The following is a 26390-nucleotide window of genomic DNA, read 5'->3' on the forward strand; positions in this document are numbered from 1 at the left end:
TAGTACATTTCAAAATTTGACAGTTTTTAAGTTTAATCACTTATCTTTACATTACCGAATATTTTGAGTTAGAATGCCCTGTGCTCGCAGAGCACCGTCAGCAGTCTGTTTCTGTGTGATCGGTTGAATTCACTGGCATTAGATATGCATGTCTAATAGTATGTGTTTATTTCTGTTTCCTCTAAACCTTACCCTGTCCTCCAAAATAAAGCCATTTGGGAAATGGAGACCTTCAGCCCTAAGTGCTGCCAGCAGGATTGTGATGACCACTAGTGCTGTTGGCTGGTGCAAGTCCCCAGCTGCAGCGATGTGAGATGACAAAGCGGAGGAAATGGTTAAATGGCAGAGAAGAGAAGGAAGAGGGAGAGGAGCTGAAAGGCCAGGAGCAGGGGTGAGCAGGTGGTTCCCCGAGTACACTTGGGCACACGCTTCTGAGGCTGTTCACCAGTAAAACAGCCAAGCAAGTTGTAATGAGGACACGTTCAGTGAACTGGTGGTGGGTTTTGCTGTCTGTGTGGCAGGAGCACCAGCAGCAGCCATCTCCTTGGCTGAGGAGCTTTCTCTTCCTCTGGTTTCTGGTAAAGCATGTGAGAGACTGTGGGGAATCCTAGGAGAGTCCTGATGAGAGGGTCCTGTTTGAGTGCATTCCTGCAGGACTGTATGTGTGCGAGAGAGTAACTGTCTTCACTGACTCCATGTAGGTGCCACTCAGGAAGAAAGCTGGGGGATAAAGATAGTACATGTAGCCCCCTAGTCCTCGGCTGGCTCGGTGCGGATCCCCTCTGTTTTTCTCTGGGTCTGCAGAGGGCGCTCATGTCACTGGCATCCCAGGCTGGCCAGAGGTTGGCAGAGGAGCAGGAGCCCTGAGTGGGCTCACATCTTCTTATAGCTTAAAGCCAGTGAATATTCTGAAGCTCTCAGGCTGGAGTTTGGACAGGGAATCTGTTTCTTGAAGGTTGTTACCTGGGCAGACTCTTTATTCGTTCAGCTGGCATGTGCACGAGCTCTCATACCCTGTGAGATTGGGCAGCGGCTGCAGCACAGGTTCAAGTTCCTTCTTTGGGAGGTTGGTCCATTTCCATCCATGTGGCATAAAGGGTTTGGACTTGAGCTGACCTAGGTCCTCTGTGCTGCCTTTGATTGCACTGCCATTTGCTGAGTGCCCGGTGTCCTCCCCAAGGCTTTCCTTAGCCAGCCAGTGTCCCCATGGCTCCTACTGAAGTCATTTTTCAGTCCTCATCACACCACCCTCTGGTTACTTGGGTCCAATGTCCCTGCTGGACTCCTGGGTCCCTAGAGGGAAGAGACTTTGGTACTTCATCCATCTCTGCAGTCTTAGCACCTAGCACAGAACCTGGCGTGTGATAGGCCTTCTTGACTAAGAATGGAATGGATCCACCTCTTCACCAGTAGCTGTTGGGGACTCATACTTGCTGCTTCAAGGTGCAGCAAAGGAGAGAGTGATTCAGAGCAGTGAGTCACTTCAGTGAACTTGTAGGATCATTAGTGGGAGGAGGTAAATTCTCTTGGGCAAGAAGTCCCACCCTTGGCTCTGCCAGCTTTTCCCCAGAACTACTGTTGTGTTTGGCGTTAGCCTCCCCCCATCCCACCCTACCTGACAGTACTGCCTTTCCATTACATTACCTTTTGTTAATAAAGTTTTATTTGGATAGTCATACCCATTTGTTTATGCATGTCTATAGTTCTTTTGTACTACCATGGTAGAGTTGAGCAGTTATGACAAAGACCTAATCTGTGCTCACAAAACCTGAAATATTTACTACCTGGTCCTTTGCAAGACGAGTTTACTGACCTCTGTTTTGAATGATAAATGCTATCAGCCCATAGGTTCCAGTTTTGTGGTGAATATGTGATAAGGAGCAGTTAGTCGAGGGAGGGGTTCATGTATACAGGGTTCCAAAGGTTCAGGTCCCCACTTACCTGCTGGGACACCTTGGCAAGTCACTGAGGTTGAGATCTTTTCTTCATCTATAAAACCATGTTGAAAAAACACACTGCACCAGGGGCTGGGGCTTAGTGGTAGAGCACTTGCCTAGCGTGTGTGAGGCCCTGGGTTCGATCCTCAGCACTACATAAATAAATAATAAAGGTTTTGTGTCCATCTACAACTTAACAAAACACTGCATAGCTCGCAGAATATTCTGCTCACAGCTTTTGAAAGCACTTTGTGGACTTCAGAGCAGGCCTGTAGCTCAAATGGGAACAGTACCCACTGTGGCTCCCTCCCTTTCTCAGGAGGAGGAAGCCAAGAAACTGGTGAGCGAGGCTATTGCAGCTGGCATCTTCAATGACTTGGGGTCTGGAAGCAACATCGATCTGTGCGTCATCAGCAAGAACAAGCTGGACTTTCTTCGCCCCTACTCAGTTCCCAACAAGAAGGGGACCAGGTGAGTGATGGAGATGACATGCTTCCTGTGTCTCTGGCCTCATGGACCTTTTGATCTCTCCATGGTATCTGGACCAGGTTTTCTGGATTCTTTCCCATGTTGAGAAATGCTGATTCCAAACCAGCCTTCCATACAGGCCTATGAGTCAGTGTTTGCTTCATGACAAGGAGCTACTGCCAGGTGTGGAAAAGCGACTTAATCCATAAAGTGTTGGTGGGAGAGGTGGAATGGGCCCTGGAGAGAGGCCTGGGCTGCAAGTTGGGGAGGAGAGGTTTCAGTCATCTCTGTCCTTTTTTGAGTGTCTTAGAGAATCCCCTGAATGGAGTTCTGTGAGATGTGTTTCAGGGCAGCCAGCCCATAACTTTTACTTAGACTGCTCCAAAATGCCTAAAAGCCACTAAACCAGTGGCTGGGAGCCTCTGAATGTTGACCCTGGGAGCTAATGGTGTTGGCTACACCAGAAGGGAGTCGTGCACTGAGCCTGTGGCACATGTGCAGGTGCCTCATCTTGGTAGTGTGGGTCAGGCTTAGAGTAGTGAGTGAGGTTCTAGTAGATTTGCTGAACAGACCTGGCTGGTGTGTGCAGATGAGCAGCTAGCATATTAACACTTCCTTGTGGGTCCAGCTGCTTGACCACCTGTGGCTCCTAATCTCTTCCTGGAGCCAGGGATGCCAGAATGTGGCTTTTGGGCTTATTCCCCTGAGTGAGGCATAGCTGCGCCTGTGACCTCTGCCACCTCTGGAATGCCCGTGTTCACCCCCTGCTTGGATACTCACCTCTAAGAATCACTCACAAGGAAAGAACAGCCTTCAGAGCCAGCAGGTCTTCACCACAGTGTGCACTCAGCCTGTGGAAGCTCGGTGGGACTTGGGGTAGGCAGCCCAGCTGCAGAGAGCACTTGGCAGGTGCTAGGGAATACTTGGTGGCTTTGGCCACAGTTCACCTGCATTTGAAGTGAAGGAGCTAGACTAGGTGATCCTAGGAGTCCATGAAGTTCCTTTGGCCGTGAGTGGGAAGGGAGGCAACCTTTCAGGTACACAACTGTGCTGGGGAGCAGGCTTCGCCCAACTCCCTGAAGATGGGAACCAGTTCTGCTTCAAGATGCAGCATGACTGGAACGGGTCAATGGGGAGGAGGTGCTGGGAAGGGGAGAGGCTCCATCCCTCCCAGACTGGACAGTGTCCTGGTGAGGATTCTGACAGCCACATTTGAGCCATAGTACTTGTGAGCCGGGGGTGTAACTCGGTGGTCAAGCATTTGCCCCGATGTGTAAGGCCCTGGTTCCATTCCCAGTACCACCAAAGAAAAAAGAGGAGAGAAGAAAAGTAGTGTTCATGGTTGCCAAAGGGACCTGTGCTTAGCATGGGGATCTCTGTGCAAAAGGGAGCACAGTAGCAGCCTGTTTATCTGTAAAGGAAACTGAGAACACGGGGAAGCAAAATCAAAGTGGCTAGGAGCACTGGTGGGAAGGCTCAGCCAGTGCTGGGCACAGGGGTGGACAGGTGTGTCCCTGCCCTCAACAGGCTGCTCCCAGTCAGTGCCCTAGAGCAGAGGGCATTGCAGTCACAGTATCCACAATCTCACTGTCATCATCTTACCCAGTCACTGATGGCAGCGCCACTGCCTGGGTGAGGGCAATCCCATAGTGGACAGCAGGTCAGGGCAGAAGTAGAGGCCTGGGCAGGTGTCCTGTGCCCACTGCCAGTGTAGACCTGGTCTTGAGTATTGCTGGTGCCCTGCGGTGCAGTCTACTGTTGCCTAAGGCAGAGGCCCTCTCTGCATGCTGCCCTCGCTTGGGTGCAGGGGAGAAGCTTTTGTGTCCTGGCTTCCCAAAGACATCGGAGTGCGGTACACGAGTCAGGGGGCTTCTGGGACTATGGCTCCAAAGCATGAGGCTGTCAAGGGCCAGCTTGGTGAAGTTGAGAGACATCTTCAAGCCTACAGAAGTGGGGGAGGAACATGTTATGGACAGCTGCAGCTACTCAGGCCCTTGTTAAAGAACATGGTGGGAACAGGTCGGTTTTGCAGAAGGGAAGCCCTTTCTGCTCCAGTTCCTGGATTTAATATGGAACTGTCAGATGCTCACTTTCTCTGCTTTCTGCTCCCTTGAGCCCAAGTACCTGTTTGAGAGGACAGTTGTCCAGGAGCACGTGGTAATGTCACAGTGGCCTAGTCCATGGCAGGCTGACGGTAATACCGCCCCAGCTGGGGACATACCAGAGGAACAATTGGGCTGGTGCTTCTGCATGACACTATCCTAGCTGCTAGCCCAGTGGGAATCCACAGTTAACACAGGTGCCTGACAAACTGCCCTGTGCTCAGAGAGGCCCCTGTAGGTGCACTGCAGGGATGGCGGCGTTAGCGGCGTCCTGGTGTGCTCCCCCACGTACCTGCAGGGCACAGTTACCTTTGCTTGAGTCTGGAGTATGTGTTCTCAAGTGATGAGCTTAGAGTCTGGCTGAGGACTGTTTTTGTGCCATTTGCCTTTCTGGATAGTTTTAAAGAGTAGCAGGTGGTAGTTGAGTAAGTTGCCCTTGTTCCTGGCAAGAGAAGGGCCATCTTGGCTTGATGAGAGGCTTCATATCTTTGGGTTACTGACAGGTACTTGGGGGGAGGTTGGAGCCTGAAGTCACATAATCAAGCATTTTCCAGTATGTACTGGGGGGATTGGAAGCGGGGGAAGGGGAGGTGAGCACCTACTATGTGCTGGGTGCTTTTCTGTGTCCTGATGTCTCTACCGGCACCCCCATTCTGGAGCACTGGGAGGCTGAGGGCAGGACTCAGGGCAGCCACTTTCTGCTCTCACCAGCCCTCTCTGGCACCTTGTTTTCTCTCACCAGGTTTGGCCGATACAGGTGTGAGAAGGGGACCACTGCGGTCCTCACTGAGAAGGTCACTGCCCTGGAGATCGAGCTGCTGGAGGAAACCGTCCAAACAATGGACACTTCCTGAACGGTGTTGGCGGGTGGCTGGGTGGCACTCTGGAAATCAGGGGCATGGAAACACCCCTGTGAGACCTTCATTTGGTTCCTGTTTGCTGAATGAAGTGCAATAAAAAACGAAAACCACAATGGGTGACTGAGGCCTGGGGACTGTCGTTTTAGGGCTCACCAACCTTTTATGCTCCTAATCCCTGGATACCAATCTGGGTTGAGGTGAGCGTCAATAGCATGGCCCTCCTGGAACCAGCAGGCCTCTTCTGGCTGGAAGCAGACTTGGTTACTTTGGGTTCCTCAGGTGAACATTTGTAACCTACCCCTGTGCCAACTCCTCTTTGCTCAGAGCAGCCTCAGGGTGTTTGGTTGTCCTAACAGAGTGACAAGTGCAGGGCAGCCCCTGCCCAGCAGCTGTGTAGGAAAGCATGTTGGATCGTGAGCACTGCTCTGTGGCAGAGCGCTTGCCTAGCATCTGCAAGACCCTGGGTTCCGTCCCCAGCACCGGGCGGGGGGGAATGTCACCAAGGTTGAGTTTTAGGCCCTACTCAGTTCTAAGCACCAAGAAAAGGCAGGCAGGGGATGGTGGCTTTACCATAGCTGCTTGAAGCTGGGTGAGCTCCACTCTGACCAGTTTCATTGAAATCATAGGAATGTTTGCAAGCTTAGCTGGACGTGATCACGTCACAGGCCTTCAGACCTGGTGAGTGGTGGAGAACCCTTTATAGCAGGCAGACGGTTCTCACAGAGTAGGAGGCGGATGGCGTGCAGAACGCAAGTTCATCTGTGTGCCAAGGCTGCTGTGCCAAGGGCAGACACGGTAGGGGCTCTGAGAGCCATAAGCAGAATATTTGCAACAAATCTGTCTAGAATCAGAAAACTTTCAGTGGTCAGTGCTGGGTAGGAGACAGGGACTGTAATTCTCCTTTGGAGAGAACATTCCAGGGTGAGCCCACTCTGAGGCCAGTTGCCTTGTGAAACCGCGGAGAGTGGGCCAGGGAGGACAGTGGAACTATTGAGGGCAGCAGCTTGGCTGATGATGATCAGAATTATTTGGGGAGCTTAAAAAAATTCCAGGATCACTTGGAATGTCTGGGGCCTGACAAGTCATTTCTAAAGGCACTGCAAAATGCCGTGCTGCCAACATGTTACATTTAGGAACTCAGTTCAAGAGGAGTTGTGTGGAAACTTAAAACGACACCCGACTGGTATAGTTTTATTCCCAGCATGGAGAAGAGAGCAGAGGCTGTGCCTGGAGAGAGCCCGGCATTGTCATGCAGAACTCTGTGCAGAGATGGCGCAGTGGCCAGCCCAGGTCCTTTCCCTGGGGAAGCCTGGTCAGCACATTCATCCACTGAGCGAGGTGAGCCAAAACACCAGCACTGCTGAGCTGTCACCAGGTGACAATAGTATAGACAGAGAATCGAGTATGAAAACAAAATTCAAAGTATTTCCTCCAGAGCTTAAGTTTCCTTAAATTCACATTTATAAATTAGTCTTCACAGTTAATCCTGTTTGGGAACAAGAAATACATGAACACGTTTCTGGTTTCCTACACGTAATACAGTTGCACTTTAATTCTCAACTTGCATGGTCCATGCACTTGAGTTTTCAAAATGGTGAATGGCTGTGGCTGTTGGATCATCTGCAATATGCTAATAACTAAATTGCATCTTTTATTTCAAATTCTTCCAAAAACCTGAAGGTAGATTAAATCATCCTTCCCATTTTACAGATAAGGAAACTTAGGGCTCAGAAAAAGCTAAGAAACTTGCCCAAGTCACACTAGGAAGTTGCAGAACCAGAATTTGGAAAGAACAACTTGAGGGCAAAGCCCTTAGATTTTTCATGTAGCCCGTGCTTCCTTCCCACAGAGGAAAATGCTTAATACTGATCATGAAATGAACCATCAGCATCACAGGAGGTGACACTGCCTGACGCAGGGCAGGTGTTCAGGGAAGGCGGCAAACCAGGCTGCAAACCACATGCTCATGGCTTTCAGATACCAGTTGCCTTGCGAAGCTCAATGCTAGATGCTGGGTTCTCCTCCTCCTTACTCAAGTTACAAAATGCAGATAAAAATATTAGCAAAATCTCTACTCTACTTAGAAAATTATCTCCACTTATCCCTTTATACAACAGAGTAAATTAAGCACACAGCTTGATTGTTTGGAAAGACACTAAGAACTAAACTGTACTTGCTAACCTTTGCAAAGGCTCACCACACAAATCACACCTGTCCTGTCAGAGGAGACATGGCCAGGCCTCTGGAGGAATTACCCAAAGATTCACATTACAGTCCAGATACAGAGGGAGTGGGCTTCAGTGGCTCACTGACCCACCTGCTCTCGCTAACCCAGCAGAGACTGCCCGCAACAGTACAAAGAAGGGACTTTGGAATTTTCCCGTTGCCTGGTGCTCTGCATTCAGTGTCTGCTTTAAAGTCTGCCTTTGGGGGAACTGCTGGACTCTCGTCTCAGCTGATCCAGGCTACCAGGTGGTCACTTCAGAGAGAAGAGGACTCAAGTAAGGCAGAGTGGTGTTGGCTTCTGACAAGCACGGTGCACCGATGTTCAGGTGCTGGACATCCAGATGTGCATCTGTTTGGCAACCTGGTGCACATAGCCGATGTCCGGTCTCTGATCGGGGTCAGGGTAGATACACATACTGACCAGTTCTCGAAGCTGTGAGGGAGACAGTGGTTCCTGTTAATCTCAAGAAAGCAGCCTTACTGGGCACTTCTGTGTGCACGCCTGTGTGTCTACTGTCAGTCATGCAGGGGCCCAAAACGGAGGACGAAACTCGAGGAAAAGGGCTTATTGATCATAATAAATGCATTAACATGCAGCAGGGCTGCAGTCTGCCCACCCCCTGGCCTCTTCATTGTGCTCATGAAAGACGGCGCTTTTAATTATACAGACACTGAAGGCTTTGCCCGCCTGGGGTGGGGGAGGGGTGCCTTAAGCCTCTGATCACCTCACATTTTGATAGCCTGAGTGCCAATTATTTTAATGGTAATTAAAATAATGACCTTAAAAAGCCTACGTCTTAACTTGCATCTCTTAACTTGCATGGCTGGGCTCACTGCGATGTTTTCCATTTAAATATGTGCTGCTGGAGGGGGTGGCTGCCCTGCAGGGTCTTGAGCAGCAGCCAGGAGAGTGGGGGTCCTGGATAAGAGGGGGCCCAAGTGAACTCGGTGGCCACACACTGGAGAAGGCCAGAGGAATGTTCCAGAGGGCCTGGGCTTCTGCAGACAAGGGGCTGCTATGCACTGGGTGCGTGCTAACTGACCTGTAGGCCTCAGCAGAGTGGGGATTCCACTGCTGTGGAAACAGCTCCTGAACAAGTAACAAGGGAGCCTGCAGCCTGCTCGGACAACCCTGGAGTCCCGAGGTGGCCTATACCTGAGACTTTTCCCTTCCCATACAGTACTTGAGAAGGGAGCTGCGCTAATCTCTTGACAGGTTAAATACCCAAGAAAGGCAGAGTCTTAAGTCTGTGTGACCCCCACAGTTGGCAGGCAGTACACATCTGGGATTTTCAGAAACAAAAAGTCAAGTGTCTTTTATTTTCATTTGTAAGAGGCAATGTAACTTTAAAAATGGGTTGTGCCAAGGGCTCCAGGGCTGAGCAGTAGTCCTGGATGTGCACATGGCTAGACATGTCGCAGGCAACCTCTGGAGGGTGCCTGGCGTGTGGAGGGACAGAATGGCCCACCTGGGCAAGTGTGATCCAGGTATTCATGTCAGCCTTGCACCTGGGGCAGAGACAGGTAGTACCTGCCTGTTTGTGGATTGGCAATGGAGGGCAGAAAAGTAGTGATTGACACTGAGTTGCAGGGCTCTGCTGTTTGCTTCTGAATGCCACAGCAGTCCAAATTTAAAAAGAAAAAGCCAGTGCAACTACAAGCTTTGGAAAGAAATGTAACTAGCTTTCTTCCTGCCAGCAGAGGGCGCTGCACTTGCCTCAGCCTCCTGCCCCCGGCCATGCGGGTCTGTGCTGGCAGGAACAAGCAGGTTTTGGGGCCTGGAGCAACGCGTTTGAGCACAGTTGGCCTGCCCAGACCCTGGCCCCTGACATACACAAGTGCTTCTTTGAAGGCCTCACCTCACTGGACAATTGGTTGCTGAAGACGTGCCATCGAGGAACAGGATGGCACTCTGGCTAGGTGTGGGGTCATGTGGATTCTGATCCAGCCTCACAACTTGCCAAGTTATATCGTCTAGGACCAGTTCTTTAACCCATATGGGTATTGTTAAGGTGGGAGAGGGAGGATTCAACCCAGTAAGTCAACATGAGGCAGTGGCCTATGGGTCTGGGAAGGTCTCACACTTAAACACCCACCAGCACTGAGCCATGTCAGAAGTGAGCATTACTCTGCGCCAGGTCCAGTGCTGCATCCAGTGGCCATGTTTTGTTGTTTGGTGCTGGGATGGAACCCAGGGCTTTGGGCATGCCAGGTGTGCCTTGTCCCATGATCTACACCGAGCCTCGAGTGGCTGTTGATCACCTCACATGCACGACCTTAATCCTTACAGTAACCTGCGCAGGAGACCCTGGTCTTATCCCCATTTTACACAGGAGGAAACAGACTCCAGGAAGGTAAGTGCTCTGCCCAAGGATAGTACAGGGAACCTGTCCTTTTTCCTCAGTCTACCCTTGAAAGCCGTGATTTTAGCCCTATCTACAAAATGAAGAATCTGAGGAAGGTGACATTCACACAGCCAGTTCTGGTGTGGCCCAATGTTAGAGCCCCTGTACCCAGTGTAAAATATGAAAATGAAAACCCAAGGTGTGACTTAGGTGTGCTACAGTAAGCAGGAGACCAATCAGTCCACCTGCTGTGGTTTCTGGTCATGAAAGCTAGTCACAGCCAAGGATGGGTGACTGGGGACACCACCCTGCCACCTCCTGCTTCTGTATCTGGTTTCTGGTGTCTGGCATCATGTGGATCCCACCCAGCCTTGGGACCTGGGGCCAGCGGGGCCTCACATTCAGACACCAAGTTGGAAGCCAAATAGTGTTCCAGTGGCTGCAACAGCCAGTTCCTGCGGGGCCTAGATGGGGGCAGGGGCACATGGCATCCGTGAAACCCCTTCAGTAAAATTCATCTGCTCCCTCACTCCAGGCACCACCCCCAGGCTCTTCCCTTCACCCAAGATGAAGATGGACCCAAGCTCAGCCCCACGTTGAGCTTCACAAGTTTCCCTCCCATGAGCTACATGACCTTCTGGGGACCCACAGAGCTGGGCCACCTCACCTTCTCAGAGTAGTGCTCCCCTGGGAGCGGTGGGTAGTCACACTGCTCAATCTTCTGGCAGAGGGAGAAGAGGTTCATTTTGTCTCCATAGAAGGGGCTCTGGAGAGCTGCCATCTGCAAGGGGAGAAGAACAGTTTCAGCCTTACGTCCAGGACTTGAGGCAAGGGGGGGCCACCACATCAAGGCCGGGGCTTTCTCTGGTCCTCACTGCAGAGACTCCAGCAGCACTTTCCCCTGGAAACTGCTTGGAAGGTGGGGTTGCATAAACAAGTGGGGACAAGGGTTTCGGAGACAATAAGGAAGGGCAGCTGCCTCCTGAGGGGTCCCCCACCTCATTCAGGCCTCAGCTCCCAAGTACCGACTTGGGTCGTGAGCAGGGAGAGGGTAGGGGAACAGGCTGCTCACAGGATGTGCCTGCACCTGGCAGGTTCTCTTGACGCACTGTCATATTTACCTGAAGAGCAGTTCCCGAGACGTGTTGGAGGATGCTGGCGTAAGCCATGCTTTTAGGAAACTACCTGCCTGAGCACCTACGTTTGGGGGTGAGAGAAGGTGAAGAACTGCAGCTGGCTCGGGCCCTGCTGTCCTCCCAGCCCACTGCAGAGCTGCTGTCTGGAAGCTGGAAGCCCAGGTACCACTGGGCCAGGGACCCTGTGCTGCTGGGAAGCACCAGCCCCACAGCCCTGCCTGGATCCGTGCCATGCTTGTCTGTCTGGCTTAGTTTCCTCTGAGGTGGGAAGCGGCCCTGGCCTGCAGGGCAGTGCTGAGGCTTCCCCAGCTCAGCTGTCACCTTCTGGAGGCTCATGGTGGGAGCTCCACCATGAAGGGAGGCGGGCAGTGGGAGCAGAAGATGTGGGCGGTGGCCCCAGTGGATCCTCACCCAGCTGAGGAAGCACTAGGCCTCACCTGTGGGGGCACCCAGACACCCCACCCTGCCACCCAGCACAGATGGGAGAGCCTTCAGCGAGGTGTGCAGGAGCCGCCCAGTGGCTCTGGGAGGCGGCCGTGCGGCAGCCCAGCGAGGCAGCCCTGGCCCCATCTGCTGATTAATCCATAATGGGATTCAAGTGCTTCTTGTCACTCCTGCTAACGAAGTGCCTCGAGTAATGGTGCCAGCCTGTCTGCCTGGCCCTGCTCCCTTTTAGGACCCCACTGCGAGGGCCACTCTGCTCTGGCTTGCTGGCTGAAGGGACCCTGGCTCTGGAACTGGGATGCCAGAGGAATCTTCGTTGGACCTCGTGTCCCAGAGTGGACCAGCGAAGCCTATCGTAGTGCAGGGAGGAGCCAGGGGCAGCTGGGGAGTGCCCTTTATCTTCAGCTTCCTGGTGGTGCCCCACCCTCTGTTTAGCCTGTGAAGTGTCTGATGCCCAGAGGAGGGCTGGCCTCCCTCTGCAAAGCCCACGAGGGCTTTGGAGTCTGGAGAGTGTCCCTGCGTTTGCAGATGGCCTCCGGGGAAGCAGCATTTTGAGGTTTCCTCAGGCCATGTGTAGGAATCTGCCCAGGAAGAGTACTTGGGACCGACCAAGCGTCTGTATTCAGATGGGTGTGCAGGGCAGCCTCCCCCCTCCCCCCACTGGCCAAGGGCTTGGGCCCCCTGAGGGGGGTGTGGGAAGACTACAGAGAAACGTTCTGGCATTTGGCAGGTGGTCTGCCCACCTGGCCAGGAGCTGGCCTTGCCCTGGAGTCTGAAAATGGCAAGACGAGGGTGGCACATCCCCAAAAGAGAGTTGTGTGCCAGCGGCTAACTGGGCAGTTTCAAGAGGCCATCCCTTGCCACAGCAGAGAGCAGCTGTGGCTCCAGGGTGGTCACTTGGAGTGACCTGAGTGCCCTCCAAGCCATGGCTTGGATCCAGATGGATTTTCACAGACCTGCTGGCAGGGTAGACGGTGTTTTCACACCTGGCCCTGGTTTTTCACGCACCTGACCTGGAAGAGGGGCTGGTCACCCTTTAGACCCATCTGATCTGATCTGACTTTCACAAACCTGGCTGCGTGCGTCTCCAAAGTGACCCCTTGGAGGGGGCAGTGAGCCCTCCCCTTCAGGTCACTTCCATTGTTTCTGGCACCTTCCCCACTGCCTTTCAGAAACCTTGCTGAACAGAGGCAGCAGTGGGCTATACCAGAGGCCTTCTGGGCCTTCCCTGAAGCGGGGCGTCTCCATTTGTAACTGTAGATTCCAGCAGAAGCAGTGTCCCCACCTACCCCACTTCCAGCTGCTGGCCACCGGCCTTCCACCCAGATCAGGGCGACAGGCTGTGAAGGAATCTTTGGGGCTGCTGGCGACACTGGGATTAGAATGATTATTCAGGATGGTGAGATCTCCCATACCGGCGGCCACCCAGCTCTGACTGGTCGGAGGAAGAGGGAGTGCTGTCCAGGGCTGATACTGGTTGCCTCGCTAGAGCTGCCAGAGCCCAGGCTCTTGGCGCTGCCCCTCGGCTCCTCACATGCAAACTTCCTGGCATCATTGGGATGACACACAGCCAAGGAATAGGGGGCTGGTGGGCACTTAGCCCCGCTGGGAAGGCTCAGAGAAGCTGGTATGTGATCAGAGATGTCAGAGGGAGAAGCGGGGATCTGACTTCAGCAAGAACAGTGACTGCATCTGACTCCTGCCTGTCAGGGCCCCAGACACCCACCTCGTCACCCAGCATCTCCCAGGCACGTCCTGTAGTGAAGGGTGACCCAGGGTGAACTGGCTATCTAAGCCCTAGTCCCTGAGGGAGGAACACTGGCTCTTCTGCCACCCAAGCCAGAACCTTAGAACCGTGTCCATGCAGGCACAGCTGGGCCTCCCCAACCCGCTTTCTGGCTACTCTCTGTCCCAGATGGGCCCCGGGAGGCAGCTGTGAGGGGTCTGGGCAGTGAGCGCCAACGCCTTCAGCTCCACGCTCAGATCCGAGCCCGTGTGTGAATGCATCAATCCTGTAGAGACCTGGTGGCGCCCTGGCCGCAAATAAAGCACTGGGCCCAGTGTGGCCACACTCGGGCACCTCTGCCTGGGCTCCGGGGGCCTGCAATTGCCATGGTTCACGCCTGTGTCCTGGGCAGCGTGGCTGCCCCGTCGGGCGTGATTCCTGAGGCTGACCTCTCCAGCGCCCACTCTGCTCGGCCCCAGCTGCGTGCTGGGGGCTCAACATCACATCTGCAGGTGACTTCAGGAGGTGCTTGGTGGTAGCGCGATGCCCAGGTTTGAAAGGGCATGTCGTGGGCTTGATAATGGCCCTGAAGACATACACGACCTAGTTCCTGGAACCAGCAAATGTCACTTTATGTGGCAAATGGGATTTTGCAAATGTAATTAAATTTAGGATCCTGAGATGGGGAGATGATCCAGGATTATCCGGTGGGCCTCATGTAATCACAAGGGTCCTGGACGGGCAGAGGGAGACCAGGAGATGTGTGATGGAAGTAGGGGCTTGAGGCACCATGAGGAAAGGGTGCTGGAGAGGGGGCGCCTTTCCATTTTCCCTGGAAAGGGCAAAGAAACAGATTGGCCCCTAGCCACCCCGCCCAGCCAGAAGGAGCCAGCCTGCTGACACCTGCCCTTGCCCAGGGATGCTGGCTGGGCTTCCTGCCTCCAGCATGGTAAGAGGGCGACGTGCCGCTCGGGGCCCTCGACACAGGTGGTCTCATAGCCGCCATGGGGAGCTAGTACGAGGGGCTTCTGAGACCTCCAAGGCCACTCTGGGGCCAGAGGGGCGGGCCTGTCCCTGGCCCGGTGCACCTCAGGCCATGCTGACCTGGGCATGTGCTCCGCAGCACCGTGCCAGACCCCAGTTGTGGCCTGCAGTGGCGGGGGCTTTGTCACAGCTCTTCAGGCTGGCACCCGGGAAGACCCCGCAGGCTGCTAGCGGAGGCTGCGACGTGACTGTGGGACGTCTCCTGCCAATTACCGCAGCAAGGGCCCAGATGCGGCCCCTCCCTGTCTGCTGGGAAAACATCCGCCTCTCCTTCCCTGCTGGCTGCAGGAGTGGGGAGGGGTGCCCGGTCACCCTTGGGGGGCTGGCCACAGCAGGCCTTCTTCCATGGGCGCCTGTGGTCCCTGAGGACGCCGAGTCCCCACAGGACTTGACTGACTGACTGCATCGACTTCCTGCTGCCGATGTGTCCCTCTGGCTGCAGGCCACATGGCCCCACACACTGCCAACAAATAAATCAAGCCAGCGAGCTGGAGCTGATGCCGGGGAGCCACCCGGGCGGAACGCTGCCTCTGTTGGACATGTGTTTAGGAGGCCGAGATGGGACTCGGGAGCCGGCCTGCCTGACTAGGAATCCAACGAGGCTATTGCCCTGGGCCTGGTGTGGCTGAGGCTGCATCTGCCTCTGAGGAGCGGGGACAAAGGCTCAAGGCAGGGAATGGCTGGTGTGAAACAGAAGCCTTGGCAAAGCTGAGGGTGCAGCCGCCCTCCCCGGGGCCCCTGGCGGACCAGCACTCTCCCCTCGGCCTGCTTGGCTGTGTTTGTTTACATTAGAGACCCTTAAGGCTCGTGGGGGCAAGAAGCAGTTTCCAGAAATAAAACAGTGAAAAAGAAAAGGAAAAGCCATCTGGACTGGGGTCAATGCACACGAGGACAGGGACAAGGGGAAGTGCACAGGGACTGAAGCTGCGCTGCATCCATGGCTTCCCCCTGGCCAAAGCAAAAAGGGAAACAGGGCTAGCTGTGGGAGCCTCGCCTCAGACCTAGGCAGTGGATGCCGATGACCCAGCTTGTGTGGGGTCCACGGGTTGCTGGTCAGGCTTCCTCTGAGTGGGCACCTCGCCCCTGGGATGCATTCACTTCTGCAAGGTGACCCCAGCTTCCATACAGGGCAACAAGCCCCCCACTGAGGGCTGACCTGCCGTGCTCCTTTGGCAGGTGGCTGCAGGTTGGGACTTGGAACTTCTGACCACAGTCTGGCTCCTGCTAGGCCCTGCGTCTCTCCCCCAGATGACCACAGCTGTGAATTGTGAGCATGTGCACACAGGGACACACCCAAAATATGGCCCTCTCTCTGCCTCTTGCACTTGCTTGGGCTTTGGGAGTCCCAGAAAAGCCATCCCTACTCCTCAGGACCTGACCCCTGGCTATGTGATGTCCACTGAGAGGTGGGTCTGAATCCCCCTTGGGCCCCAGACCAGGCAGATGGCTGGGAAGGCTGCTAAACTGAGTCCTGTGCTGGGTGAGAGCTGGCTGGCTGTCACTGTCCCTTGGTGGCCAGAGTATTCACCTACAAAGGTGACAGAGAGATGGCTGGAGAGACCCTGAACTCACAACTTATCTAGGGGACAAGCACCAGTACCATGGCACCATGCCTGTGACCCAGCAACTTCCCTGCACCTGGTCTGAGTGCACTCTTGGCAAGACAGACAGAGCAGCCCTCTCTGGCTACTGTGACCGTGCCGCAGTGCTGGCACCCAGGACCAGCAGCTGTCTTGCGGTCCTTGCTGAGGACAACTCTGATTTCCATCTCTTCTCCTGTTGCTAACGATTCTGACTCCCTCCAGGTGCCCCTGCACCCACCCAGCCTGCTCACCCACTCCTGCCTTCAGCCTCCCCAGGAGCCGGGCTGTGGGGAGACAGGTGGGGGAGCTCTGCACACCCCAACCTGTGGCTGCCACTCGGGCACCGCCAGCCTCGGTACACCCAGCCACTGCTCATTAAAAGACTTCCTGCAACTGACACCTGCAGAGTCCTAGAAAGAGCATGGCCTGCTCCATTGCTGACTGTCGTGCCTGACTCGCCCGTAGACCTACGGTGACTCTGGGGACAGCCTGCATCTGCTGACCTCCAGCAGAAGGGGGTTCACGCATCCAAGCCACAAGGCCCACGTCTCTGGCCAAACTTTAAAAATGAATCGTCTGAGGGGCTGGGGATATAGTTCAGTCGGTAGAGTGCTTGCCTTGTAAGCACAAGGCCCTGGGTTTGATCCCCAGCACCCAAAAAAAAAAAAAAAGAATCGTCTGGGGCTGGGGCTGCTAGAGTGCTCGACAAGCCCTTGAGAGCCCTGGGCTCCGTCCAGCACCCCCCACACACACGTGCACGCACGAAGTGAGAAGATACTTAGGAATCACAAGCCCCTGATTTAAAAAGACATTGTTTAGTTTAAACCTTACAAAGGGATCAGTTTTGACCTCAGTGTCCATGTGGAATGCAGGGAGGGGCAGTCCCACCGCAGACCACAAGGGCTGCAGTGGTCCCCGTGTGGCACAATGGCATGCAGCACGTGCCTCAAGCTTATCCACAGGGCTGTGGGGTGAGTAGGAGTTGACCCCTCTCAGGAAGCAAAGGAAATGTCCTGTCACTGCCACCGACTGTCCCCAACTGCATCAGCTTAATGATGAGGCTCTTTCAGCATATCAGCTCCACACCAGACCCCATGTCGGCTCCAGGGAAAGCAGAAAAATAATCAAGGTTCCTGCCCAACTCACTCGCCAGGGCTGTGACAGGGCAGGACGGGGACTCTATGCCCACCAGACAGATGGGGACACTGGTGTTCACAAGATGGATGATTCCGAGAGCCGCCCAGCACAGGGTGGCCCAGAGGCAGGGTTGGGCGAGAATGGCCACCCCTCTGAGACACCAGAGGGCCCAGACGGCCCTCCTGTTGGGGCTGCAAAAGGTCTGTGGTCAAGAATGGCTTGTGCACCCCACATGCCCAGTGCAGTAGGGGGACTCCCCTCTCTTGCCCTGGGCTCATGTCACGGCCCACCAAGGTGCAGAAATCATCCTGTCCCTCGGTCCAGGCTAGCTGCCAGATCTGGAAATGGTCACCCAATGGCCGCCTTTCTCAGCTCAGGGGAGGGGATGGAGTCTGGGGAGACCCACATTGCTGGGCCTGGAAGAATGTGGACACCTCTCAGAGCACAGTGACTCAGGTGTGAGACCTGACTGCTCTCCTGTCTCCAAGTGCCCTGCATGGGACCTGATCCATCCGCAAATAATGACCGACATGCAAAACCGTCAACATGTGGTTACCAAGGAAACAGCGGGGGTGGGGCAGCCAGGGACCTGGAGTGGGTACGCATCATCTGCCTGTGCTCCCTCTGTCTGCTTCCAGTCATCCCCCAACCCAGGTTTGAGTGGCCCAGCCTGAGCCGGCCCCAGCCTGCTGCTGGCCACGCCTCTGGCAACCACATTGCTAACCAAGCCACGTCAACTGAGGCAAAGGACAGGTCCCCAATAGTCCTGCTGCTGCCAGTGGACACGATGCAGCCCTGGCTTCCCACCTGAGCTCTGCCCTGCCCAGGAGTTCCCCATGGACATTCCCCCAGAGAAGCGGAAGCTCACCTCATATAGCAGACAGCCCAGGGACCAGATGTCGGACTTGAAGTTGTAGCCATTCTCGTGGATCCTCTCCGGTGACATGTAGTACGGTGTCCCAACTAAAACACAGCAAGGGGCAGGTGCTAAGGGCCTGGGCCAGGATGGGCAGGAGGCATGGGCTCAGGTAGGGGCGGAGGCCTCAGTCTCCGGGTAGACCCTTCCTCTCTGGGCCTGTCTCCTCCTCTGTCGGATTGGAGTTGCCTATGTTAGAAGTGTGTCAAAAGTACCTGGGAACGTGAAGGGGCTTCCCAGTGCCCACCCAGGTCTGAGAGTCAGGCTGGGGCTGGGCAGCTGGGGCTCAGTGTGTTTCTACCAACTGTGAGGGATGGGAAGCAAGTGACCAAGGTCCTGTAAGGTGACTGAATCCAGAAGTCTGGATGTCAATCACTATTGATCAGTGACCCTGACTTTCATGCTGTTCCACTTATTCCCGACAGCCCATGAAGAGGCATTCCCCATTTCAGAGATGGAGAAACTGAGGCTCTAACAGATGAAGAGGCCCCCATAAAGGCAACAGAAATAGGGTGCAACCCTGGACCCACAGGCCTCAGAAACTGTACTTAGCTACCATGTGTGCCTATGCCTGGTCTGGACTTGGGGTTGGCCGAGTTTAAGCAGGATAGAAAAGGCAAAAAGAGAATAGAAAAGAGATAGAAAAGGCAAAACCTCAAAAGAGAGTATTTCATTAAAGTGAGAAACGAGTTCATCAAAAGACACCATTCAGAGAGTTAAAAGGCAAGCCACACCTGGGCATAGTGGCATGCCCCTGTAATCACAGCAACTTGGAAGGCTGAGGCAAGAGGATCCCAAGTTCAAGGCCAGTCTCAGTAATTTAGTGAGGCCCTAAGCAACTGGCAAGAACCTGGCTCAAATTAATAAACAAAATAAAGGGCTGGGGTGAAGTTCAGTGGGAGAGCACATCTGGGTTCATTCGTCAGTACGAAAAAAAATGGTTTTTAATGTGAGGATGGGGCTTAGCTGCCAGCAGGAGGGGACTCTCCTGGTCGTCCCCTTCTTCCCTCAGAAAAAGCCGACACTCAGGGCATCATGGAAAGGTGTGTCCATCTTCCAATCCCTGCTGAGTGGCTCTGGAGCACACTTTAGAAGAGCTGGAACTGGGCACAGATGGGACGCGTTCCTGGGGGGGCGTGAGCTTCCCCCAGAGGCAAGCCGGCTGTGGCAGGGGCTGTGGCAGGGGCTGCCGTGGCCGGCCTGGGCGGCCGGACCTGGACCTGTAATCAGCCCCTCTGATTGTCCCAGAGGCCTGATGACCAGATTTTTAAGTGTGCTCCCCATGTTCACAGTCCTGAGATGCCATGCCACACGCAGGCTGCTGCTGTAAGCAGGGCCCTGTAAGGAGCTGGAGTCCAGCGTGGCAGAGGTGACGCCTGGTCCTGCGAGAACTGGCCATTCAGCGGCTGGACTCCGAAGCTACGGAGGACCCCAGGCTCAGGCAGCTCTCCCATACGCTCCAGCTTGGTAGGGGGGCCGAGCCTGGTCGGCACCTGCTGTGACTTTCAGGTGCTCAGCAAACATGGGGACAAAACCCAAGTGACCTCAAGAAGTCTTAATGGAGGCAGGTGCGGCCCATCCCAGGCGGGCTCGGTCCCTGAACACCCTACAGGCGGGGCTCTGGGGGGCCACCATGCTGTGGGAGGCCAGACCCCAGGGGCGAGGGCGGCGCCTCTTCCTGCTGCCCGCGTTGCCTGGGAGCCAGCGCGGCAGCCTGCGCCCCATAGCAGAGCTGAGGCGAGAGGGGACGGAGCGCAAGTTTCCAAGATGAAACAAGAAACTTCAAAGACATCCCCAGCTCCCTGCAGGACGCGTCCCCTGATTCCGGGAGGACTGGGAGAAGCTGGCGGGAGGAGGTGTCTCCACAGACAGGGACGGGTCCCTGGGGACCTCTGTGGGTGGCACAGCCCGTCTCATGCAAGAGTCACCCCACAGTGACACACAAATGCCACCAATCCCACCCGGCCTGGGCCTCGACCCCTCTCCCAGCAACGGCGCCCCCCCAACGGTGGAGGTGGGGCTGGATCTAAGAAGGCGACACCTAAAGACCCCTGACCATCCTCTTCTCCAGGGCTCGCCATTTCAGACCCAGCAGATGTCAGAGCAGGCCTCAAAGGGACAGCTGATTAAAGTGGCCGCTTCCCAGGGATGAGCCACTCCTGTCAACACAAACTTCACGGGTCTGAATCGCTTGCAGTGTCTGAAACGTGTTTCCTTAGATATGAAAAAGGCAGACTCCACGTGAAGATGAGGCCGGGTGCCCGGGAGCTGCCCCCTTCCCCAAACCCAGCTTCTGAGAATGGCTGGAGCCCAGGCGGCCACACCCCTCCCGAGGCCGAGCCCTCCTGGGGGCACCACAAGCCGTGGGAACCTGGAGCCAGACCCACCCTTTCCCGCTTCGGCCTCCGCTCCAAGCGGGGATCTGAAAGGCTGCCCCTGCCTCAGTTTCCCCAGGATGAGAGAGGGTCCTCCCTCTGCTACGTCCCTTCCCACCCTGGGAAAGAAAGGATGATTTGAACCCTAGGCCCTCGTCCCAGGCTGCAGGTTCTCCAAGGGCAGGGCCACACGGGCCTCACGAGTCCATGCAGAGTGAGTGGACAAAGGGCCGGGCTGCGCTTTTCCTCCAGGCTCAGATCCACTCCCCCACTCGCCACCCGCCGAGGACCCTCCTCAGCCCTGTCTGGCCGCAGCTCCCCCAACGCTGCCATACCCGACCTCCCAGCCCTCAGCCTCAGAGCCACCTGGACTCAGGCTTGCGAAACACCTGCCAAGGCAGGTTTCTGGGTTGGAGGGACTGGCAGGTGTGTCCCGTGCTGTGGGGCAGGAGGAGGCCAGGGACGCAGCCATGTGGCCTCTGTCTCACCCATGGGGGTCACTGAGGGGCGTCTGGCTGTGCAGATCTCGGTAGTGCAGGCAGGTCACAGCGCAGCACGGTCACACGTGGTCCTGTGCGTGGCAGTGCTGGCACATGATGAGGACAGGAGCCCCATCCCTCCCTGTGGGGTCCAGGACAAGCCCCGAGGTCCCTGCAACGCTGCTGCTCCTTCCCGTGAGGTCCAGCACTGGGAGCGCTGTTCCCTGCTCCCAGAAGCTCCTCGGGATCCTTTCAACCCCTTCTCTGGGCACCCACGGCCCAAGCCCACCTCCCCTCACATTGTGGATGTGACTGCAGATGTGGGGTGATCCCTGGTGGGACCCCAGAACCTCAGGTTCCTCATCCATAAATGGCCTGGTTGTGATGACTTTCTTTTTTTAAAGCAAAATGTTTTAAAAGTATTTTTAGAGCCTCTTCCTCCTCACTGACTCGCCTTTTCAATGAGTTCGGTGGCCATGGAACACCCGAAGCCAAGGGCTGCACTGGAGAGGCTGAGGGGGCCCAGACCCTGGTGACCCCGGGCTCCCTGGTGCAGTTGGGAGTAGTTGGCCAGCACCTGCCTGCGTGTACTGGGCTTTCAGGAGGGGTCTTCTGTCCTCTCATCAGGCCACCCAGGACTGCCTGCGTCTGTCCCTCTGTCAGCCTGGGGTCTGTAGATGCGGGGAAGGCTGCAGAATCACAGACCCCTGCACCAGCCCAGGGAAGCAGGAAGGAACATGAGCTGGTGGCCAGGCCTGGCCCCGGGAGGTGAGGTGCCCTGCCTGTCATACCAATGGGGGCTGCCCCAATGGGTCTATTCCCCAGACTGAGAGGCCACGCAGTGTCCTCCCCAGGCCTTGGGCATGAGCCGGCCACCCTTCCCACTCCCAGTGCCAGCCCACGGCCGCCTGTTCTGCCCCTGCTGCAAGCGAGCAGCCCACGGTTTGTCTTGCAGCTGCTGCGTTGCTCGGAGCGAGACACTTGCTTGTCGCTTGCGAGCGGTGTACAGGCAAATCTTTCATTTCTCTTTCATTACGCCGGCGTGTACTGTCACTTAATTTTTATGTATGCAATCCTTCCTGACAAATATGATCTGCTGCCTGGTAATTCGTCTGACGCTCATTCTGTTCCGCGCTCTAATTACGGCTCCTATTCCTGACACTGAGGCAGCCGCTCTGCCACCGCTGGGTACCGCACCTGTCAGCCCGACCATGGCACTGACTAATGCCCTTTCATGCCAGCCTCGTGTTAGCAAATACAGAGGCGGCGAGGGGCGGGGGAGGCGGAGGAGATGGAATTTGCATAAGCCCAGCTCCTGGGTCAGTAGCCTCGGAGACGAGGTGGTTGCCGGGGCAACATGGCTGCCACCACAGCATCCTCACATAGTAGGTGCACATCAGACATGGGAGATGCCTAAGTCACACCCACACGGAGGACGTGAAGGGGCCTCTGCCTGTTCCTTCCTGAGTCACGATACAATGGCCGTTAGCTCCATCTCTTGCCCAACCAAAGGCGTATCAGACTTGCCCTCTGTAAAACCTTGCTGCGGAAGCGCGTCTTTCCCTGCCCTGTGGAAACTTTGGGTCCTGGGCTTTGGCTCTGTGCTGTCACCTTCGCAGAGACTGGGGATGCAGAGTCCTGGGTTCTAGGAGCTCACCCAGTGAGCAGGGCCTGGCAGAGCCCCCGCACAGCCTCAGCTCAGTGGTGTTCCTGGGTGCTGGGCACACGGCCCAGGGCGGGAACAGGCCTCTGAAAGCGCCTTCCCGCATCATGTGACCTGGTCCGCTGCTCAGAGGCTTCAGGAAGAGCCTCAGGAAGAGCCTGGCTGGGGGGCAGCCTTTTCCCAAGTTCCAATTCCTTCTCATTAATATAATAAGTGCACCAGTCCAAGTGGATCAAGATCACACTGTCGGCGGAGACCGTATCTCTGCCTGTCCCTAATGACGCGATCCTAACCGGCTCTGACGAGCGCCGCCATCTCTTCTGCATCGGGACAGAAAGGCTCGGCCTGACTGACGGGCCCAGGAGGCAGTGGCCTTCGCTCTTCTCTGACAGTTTCCCTAGTGTGTTCTGGCCCTTCGGAAGCTCTTAGACCAGATGGGGCGCCTGGCGGTGTGGCTCAGTGGTAGAGCACCTGTCAACTGCAAGAGAGGCCGGTTCCACCTGCAGCACCGCAAAGTGAACAAACTAACTCAGCTCGGCAAACAGCCCCAAACGGACAGAAGCTCCTTGCTTTCCACAAGAGAAGGGTCTGAGGGGCCTGGGAAGGACAATGTTTCCTTCTGGCAGTGGAGTCAGTGGCCAGTGCTATTTTCCACGGCCCCCAGCCCTGGCCTTCTGGAAAAAGCATGGGGTCTGGCAGGAAAGGCCCTCACTTGAGTCCTGGCTCGAATCGCCTCAGCGCCCTGGATTTCAGATCCCTTGTGTGAGGAAAGGAAGGATCCCGCCGAGCCTGAGGCTGTTGGAGAGGTGAAGACGGTTCGTCCTTTATTTTTTAAACATTTTTAAGGTGTTGATTGGAGCCAAGAGGCCAGGCCAGGTACCCCCAGGATGGACAGGGACGCTGCCCCACCTCACTCCCATAAGCAGCTTGTACATTTCTCCTAAGTAGACGTGTGCCAGACGTGGAGTCGCTAGGCCGTCGGGACCTACATGAACAAGGACGGTTTCCACAGGAAAGCCTCTTCCCAAAAGTACTTTGCTGTCACCAGAAGATGCTCCTGGCCCACTCGGTTTGCCACGGGCATCCAGGTGTCGGGGGACAGAAGTGCCGAGGCTGAGCCGCAGAGCATGGAGCGCAGGTCCAGCTCCCACCTGTTGCCCAGGTGTGTCTGCCTGTGGCAGGGTGGCATGGTGGGTGCTGGGAACTGGCTCTGGGGAAGCAGGGGGCCCTGCCACTCCACAGGCCTCCGCAGGGACCCCGTGTCCGTGCTCCACTGGGACTGAGTTTGTCCCTGTGTCTATTAAATCAAAACCTCTTCACGGCTGTCATCTAGGCCTCACGCCTGTCACAATTGGGGACACAGACTGGAACACCCCACTGAGTCTCTTCCTGCATTAGCTCCTGGTCCCTCGCTGCCAGGATGGCTCCGGCCTGGGGAGCTTCCGCATTCAGGGCCCTGCCTGCCTTTCTGGCCACTCAGCCTGCGGCCCTCTGGGGGACCCTGCCCCTGCCACACCAAGGCACCCGCTCAGCCCCGCCCGGAGGCTGGCCTGCTCCTTCTGCCTGCCCCACAGCGCCCATTCACCCTCCACAGCAGCTGCAAGGCCACCCCCTCCTGGGTGACAGCTGGTCCCACAGCTTCAAAACTGCCTGTTCAAAAACAACCAAAAACTGAAACATTACTCAAATGTCCACAGAACGGAGTGTGGGCGGAACAGCGCAGAGCAGAGGGAAGAGGGGTGATGCCACACTACCCGACACCTCCCTGCCTGTCCCTGGGCTTGGCCAGCCCTCCCTGGAAACCATGTGAGGCTGTGGAAGCCCCGCTGGCTCCTCGGCCTTAGTTTACTCCTCTGGGGCCTGTTCTGAAGGGATGAGTCGGCCCTGGGCCCTTTCCTGCGCTCACCCACCCAAGGGCCCCGGGGCAGAGTCTGCATCCTGCACCCCCTGCATGGCTACCGGGACCGCCAGGCAGACAGGCGCCTCACCGAGGGAGTGGGCTGCGGTGGTCTCAGAGCTGAAGAAGCGGCCCAGGCCCAGGTCACCAAGCTTCACGATGCCGGTGGCCGTGATGAACACGTTGGCAGGCTTGATGTCTGCAGGGAAGGAGAAGCGGTTGGCGTGTGACAGGTGGCCTGGGGTGGCCCGGGGAGGGCCTCCCAGGTGATGGCTCCCTCAGGGCAGGGCCAACTCCTGCTAGGACGTCAAAGCCCCCATCAAAGTTCCCTTCTCTGGGCAGAGCTGGTGCAGCTCTGGCACTGCCTATACTGGGATATCTGTGCTGGCCCAGGCTGGGGCTGGGGGCTGGAGACCGTGTGCAAAGCTCATGTCCCCTGGGGGTGGTCCTGACACCGAGCAGCTGTGTGCAGTTGCTGGACACGTCTGCCCTGTGTGGGGGACAGCAAGCGGTCTGACTCCTCGTGGGCTCCCAGGAGCAAGGGGAGCCCAGGGAAGCTTTGTGCAGGACCCAGGTGCCTGGTGCCCGCTTGCCCAGCTCCCAGGGGCGCTCCCACCTCGGTGCATCACCCGGCGTGAGTGCATGTGCTCCACAGCGCTGCACAGCTGCACGAAGTACTTCCACACCGTCCTCTCGGGGATGAGCCGCTTCTGCTTCTTGAAGTACTGTGGGGACAAACGGGCAGGCCTAGTGAGCGGCAGTGGGCTCCCGGACAGACAGATGGGCCCTGGGCCTGGGCCAGGAATGCCACCTCCACACCCCTCCGGGGCCTACGTCCCACGCTAGGGGGTGGCCTGGCCTATGTGTCTGGGCCCAATAGCAAGCTCTTGTGGACCTGTGGTCATGCCCACGAGGGCACCCAAGACACGGCAGTGACATCGCAGCTGCCCACCCCCTCCAGCAGCAGAGCTCGCAGTGAGGCAGTCAGCAACACTGGGCAGCATCGAGGAAGGACGGCCACATTCCCAAACGACCCCACTGTCTGGAAAAACACTAAACACTCCAGAAAAAACAACCCGGCACTGCCCAAGGCTGCTTTGGGAGCTGCAGAAGGCCCTAGAGGGACAGGGCAGGAACTCTTCCTCAGCCGTGGCCAATCAACATGTGGGGGCTCCTGGACACCAGGTCTGGCTGCGCTTGGGGGCAAAGGTTCCAACTCCAGGAGCCTTCTGGGCTCTCCCCTTTACAGCTGCCGTCTTTTCACAAAGCAGCCAGAGGCAACGCTGGGGCCCATTTGTTGGGCGGCCACTCTGGTGCAGAGAAGCCAGTAGCTGACCTAGGGTCCCTGCCCTGCCCAGGGAGGGCTGTGGGTAGGAGAGAGGACCAAAGCGGGGAGGACAGTTGCCTCTCCTCAGCCTGAGGGCTCACGTCACAGCGCAGCCCTGGACCTCCTGCCTAGAAAGCCCTAGCTCCTCACCCACTCCAGGTAACTGTGAGCAGGCACTGAGCTCAGAGAGGTTCGGGAGGGTGCCCAAAGCTAACCAGCTGCAGCACTGGAGCTAGGACCTGGATCTGGGCACCTCCAGAAGTGGGGCAGTCACAGCTGGAAGCTCCTGGCCTCAAGGCAGAGCTCCCTGAGGTTCTTCCAATGCCCCATTCTAGAAGGGGGACCTCATGGGTGAACAGTCCCCGGCTTCCAGCAGAAGCCTGCCCCCAGGGCCACCCCAGGCCTCGGAGGTGGTTGGGCTGGGATATTTATGCCATGATGCTACTGAGTCCTCATTACAGTGTTCACGCGGGGACATGCACCGCCGAGTGGTGATTTTCTAAATGTCACATCCTCTCAACGCTGCCTGACATTTAGTAGGAAGGCATGGAGTCTCTGGTGGGCTCGGGGCGGCTGCAGCCTCTCTGAGCTTTGCCGTCCCTCGTAAATAACGCCTGCCCTGTGACTGTGGTGGCACTCTTGCAGGCCCCTGGGACAAAGACCTGGGGCCAGCAACCTTTCGGGCAGCTGGCAAGGCCCCTGTTCTCCAAACCCAGAGTGAGCTG

The 26390-nt window shown here is 56.3% G+C and overlaps 2 protein-coding genes across 4 annotated transcripts in view; one reads left to right on the plus strand and one right to left on the minus strand.

The window, feature by feature from the left end:
• Psmb7 (proteasome 20S subunit beta 7) overlaps positions 1-5497 on the plus strand; it is a 56011-nt gene extending 50514 nt beyond the window's left edge. The window contains exons 7-8 of the mRNA XM_047524061.1: positions 2257-2408; positions 5250-5497. Of these exons, the coding sequence (XP_047380017.1) occupies positions 2257-2408; positions 5250-5361 (264 nt within the window). The 3' untranslated portion in view covers positions 5362-5497. The remainder of the gene's footprint in view (positions 1-2256; positions 2409-5249) is intronic.
• A 334-nt stretch (positions 5498-5831) lies between these two features.
• Nek6 (NIMA related kinase 6) overlaps positions 5832-26390 on the minus strand; it is a 75842-nt gene continuing 55283 nt past the window's right edge. For 2 of the 3 annotated variants that reach the window (XM_047524059.1, XM_047524058.1), the window contains exons 6-10: positions 24955-25063; positions 24430-24537; positions 17877-17971; positions 10606-10719; positions 5832-8026 (exon numbers count right to left, since the gene is read on the minus strand). In XM_047524059.1, the coding sequence (XP_047380015.1) occupies positions 7916-8026; positions 10606-10719; positions 17877-17971; positions 24430-24537; positions 24955-25063 (537 nt within the window). In that variant the 3' untranslated portion in view covers positions 5832-7915. The remainder of the gene's footprint in view (positions 8027-10605; positions 10720-17876; positions 17972-24429; positions 24538-24954; positions 25064-26390) is intronic. The other variant, XM_047524060.1, reaches the window with a different exon arrangement.

This window comes from Sciurus carolinensis, chromosome 14, assembly GCF_902686445.1.
Source record: "Sciurus carolinensis chromosome 14, mSciCar1.2, whole genome shotgun sequence".
Classification (NCBI taxonomy): domain Eukaryota; kingdom Metazoa; phylum Chordata; class Mammalia; order Rodentia; family Sciuridae; genus Sciurus; species Sciurus carolinensis.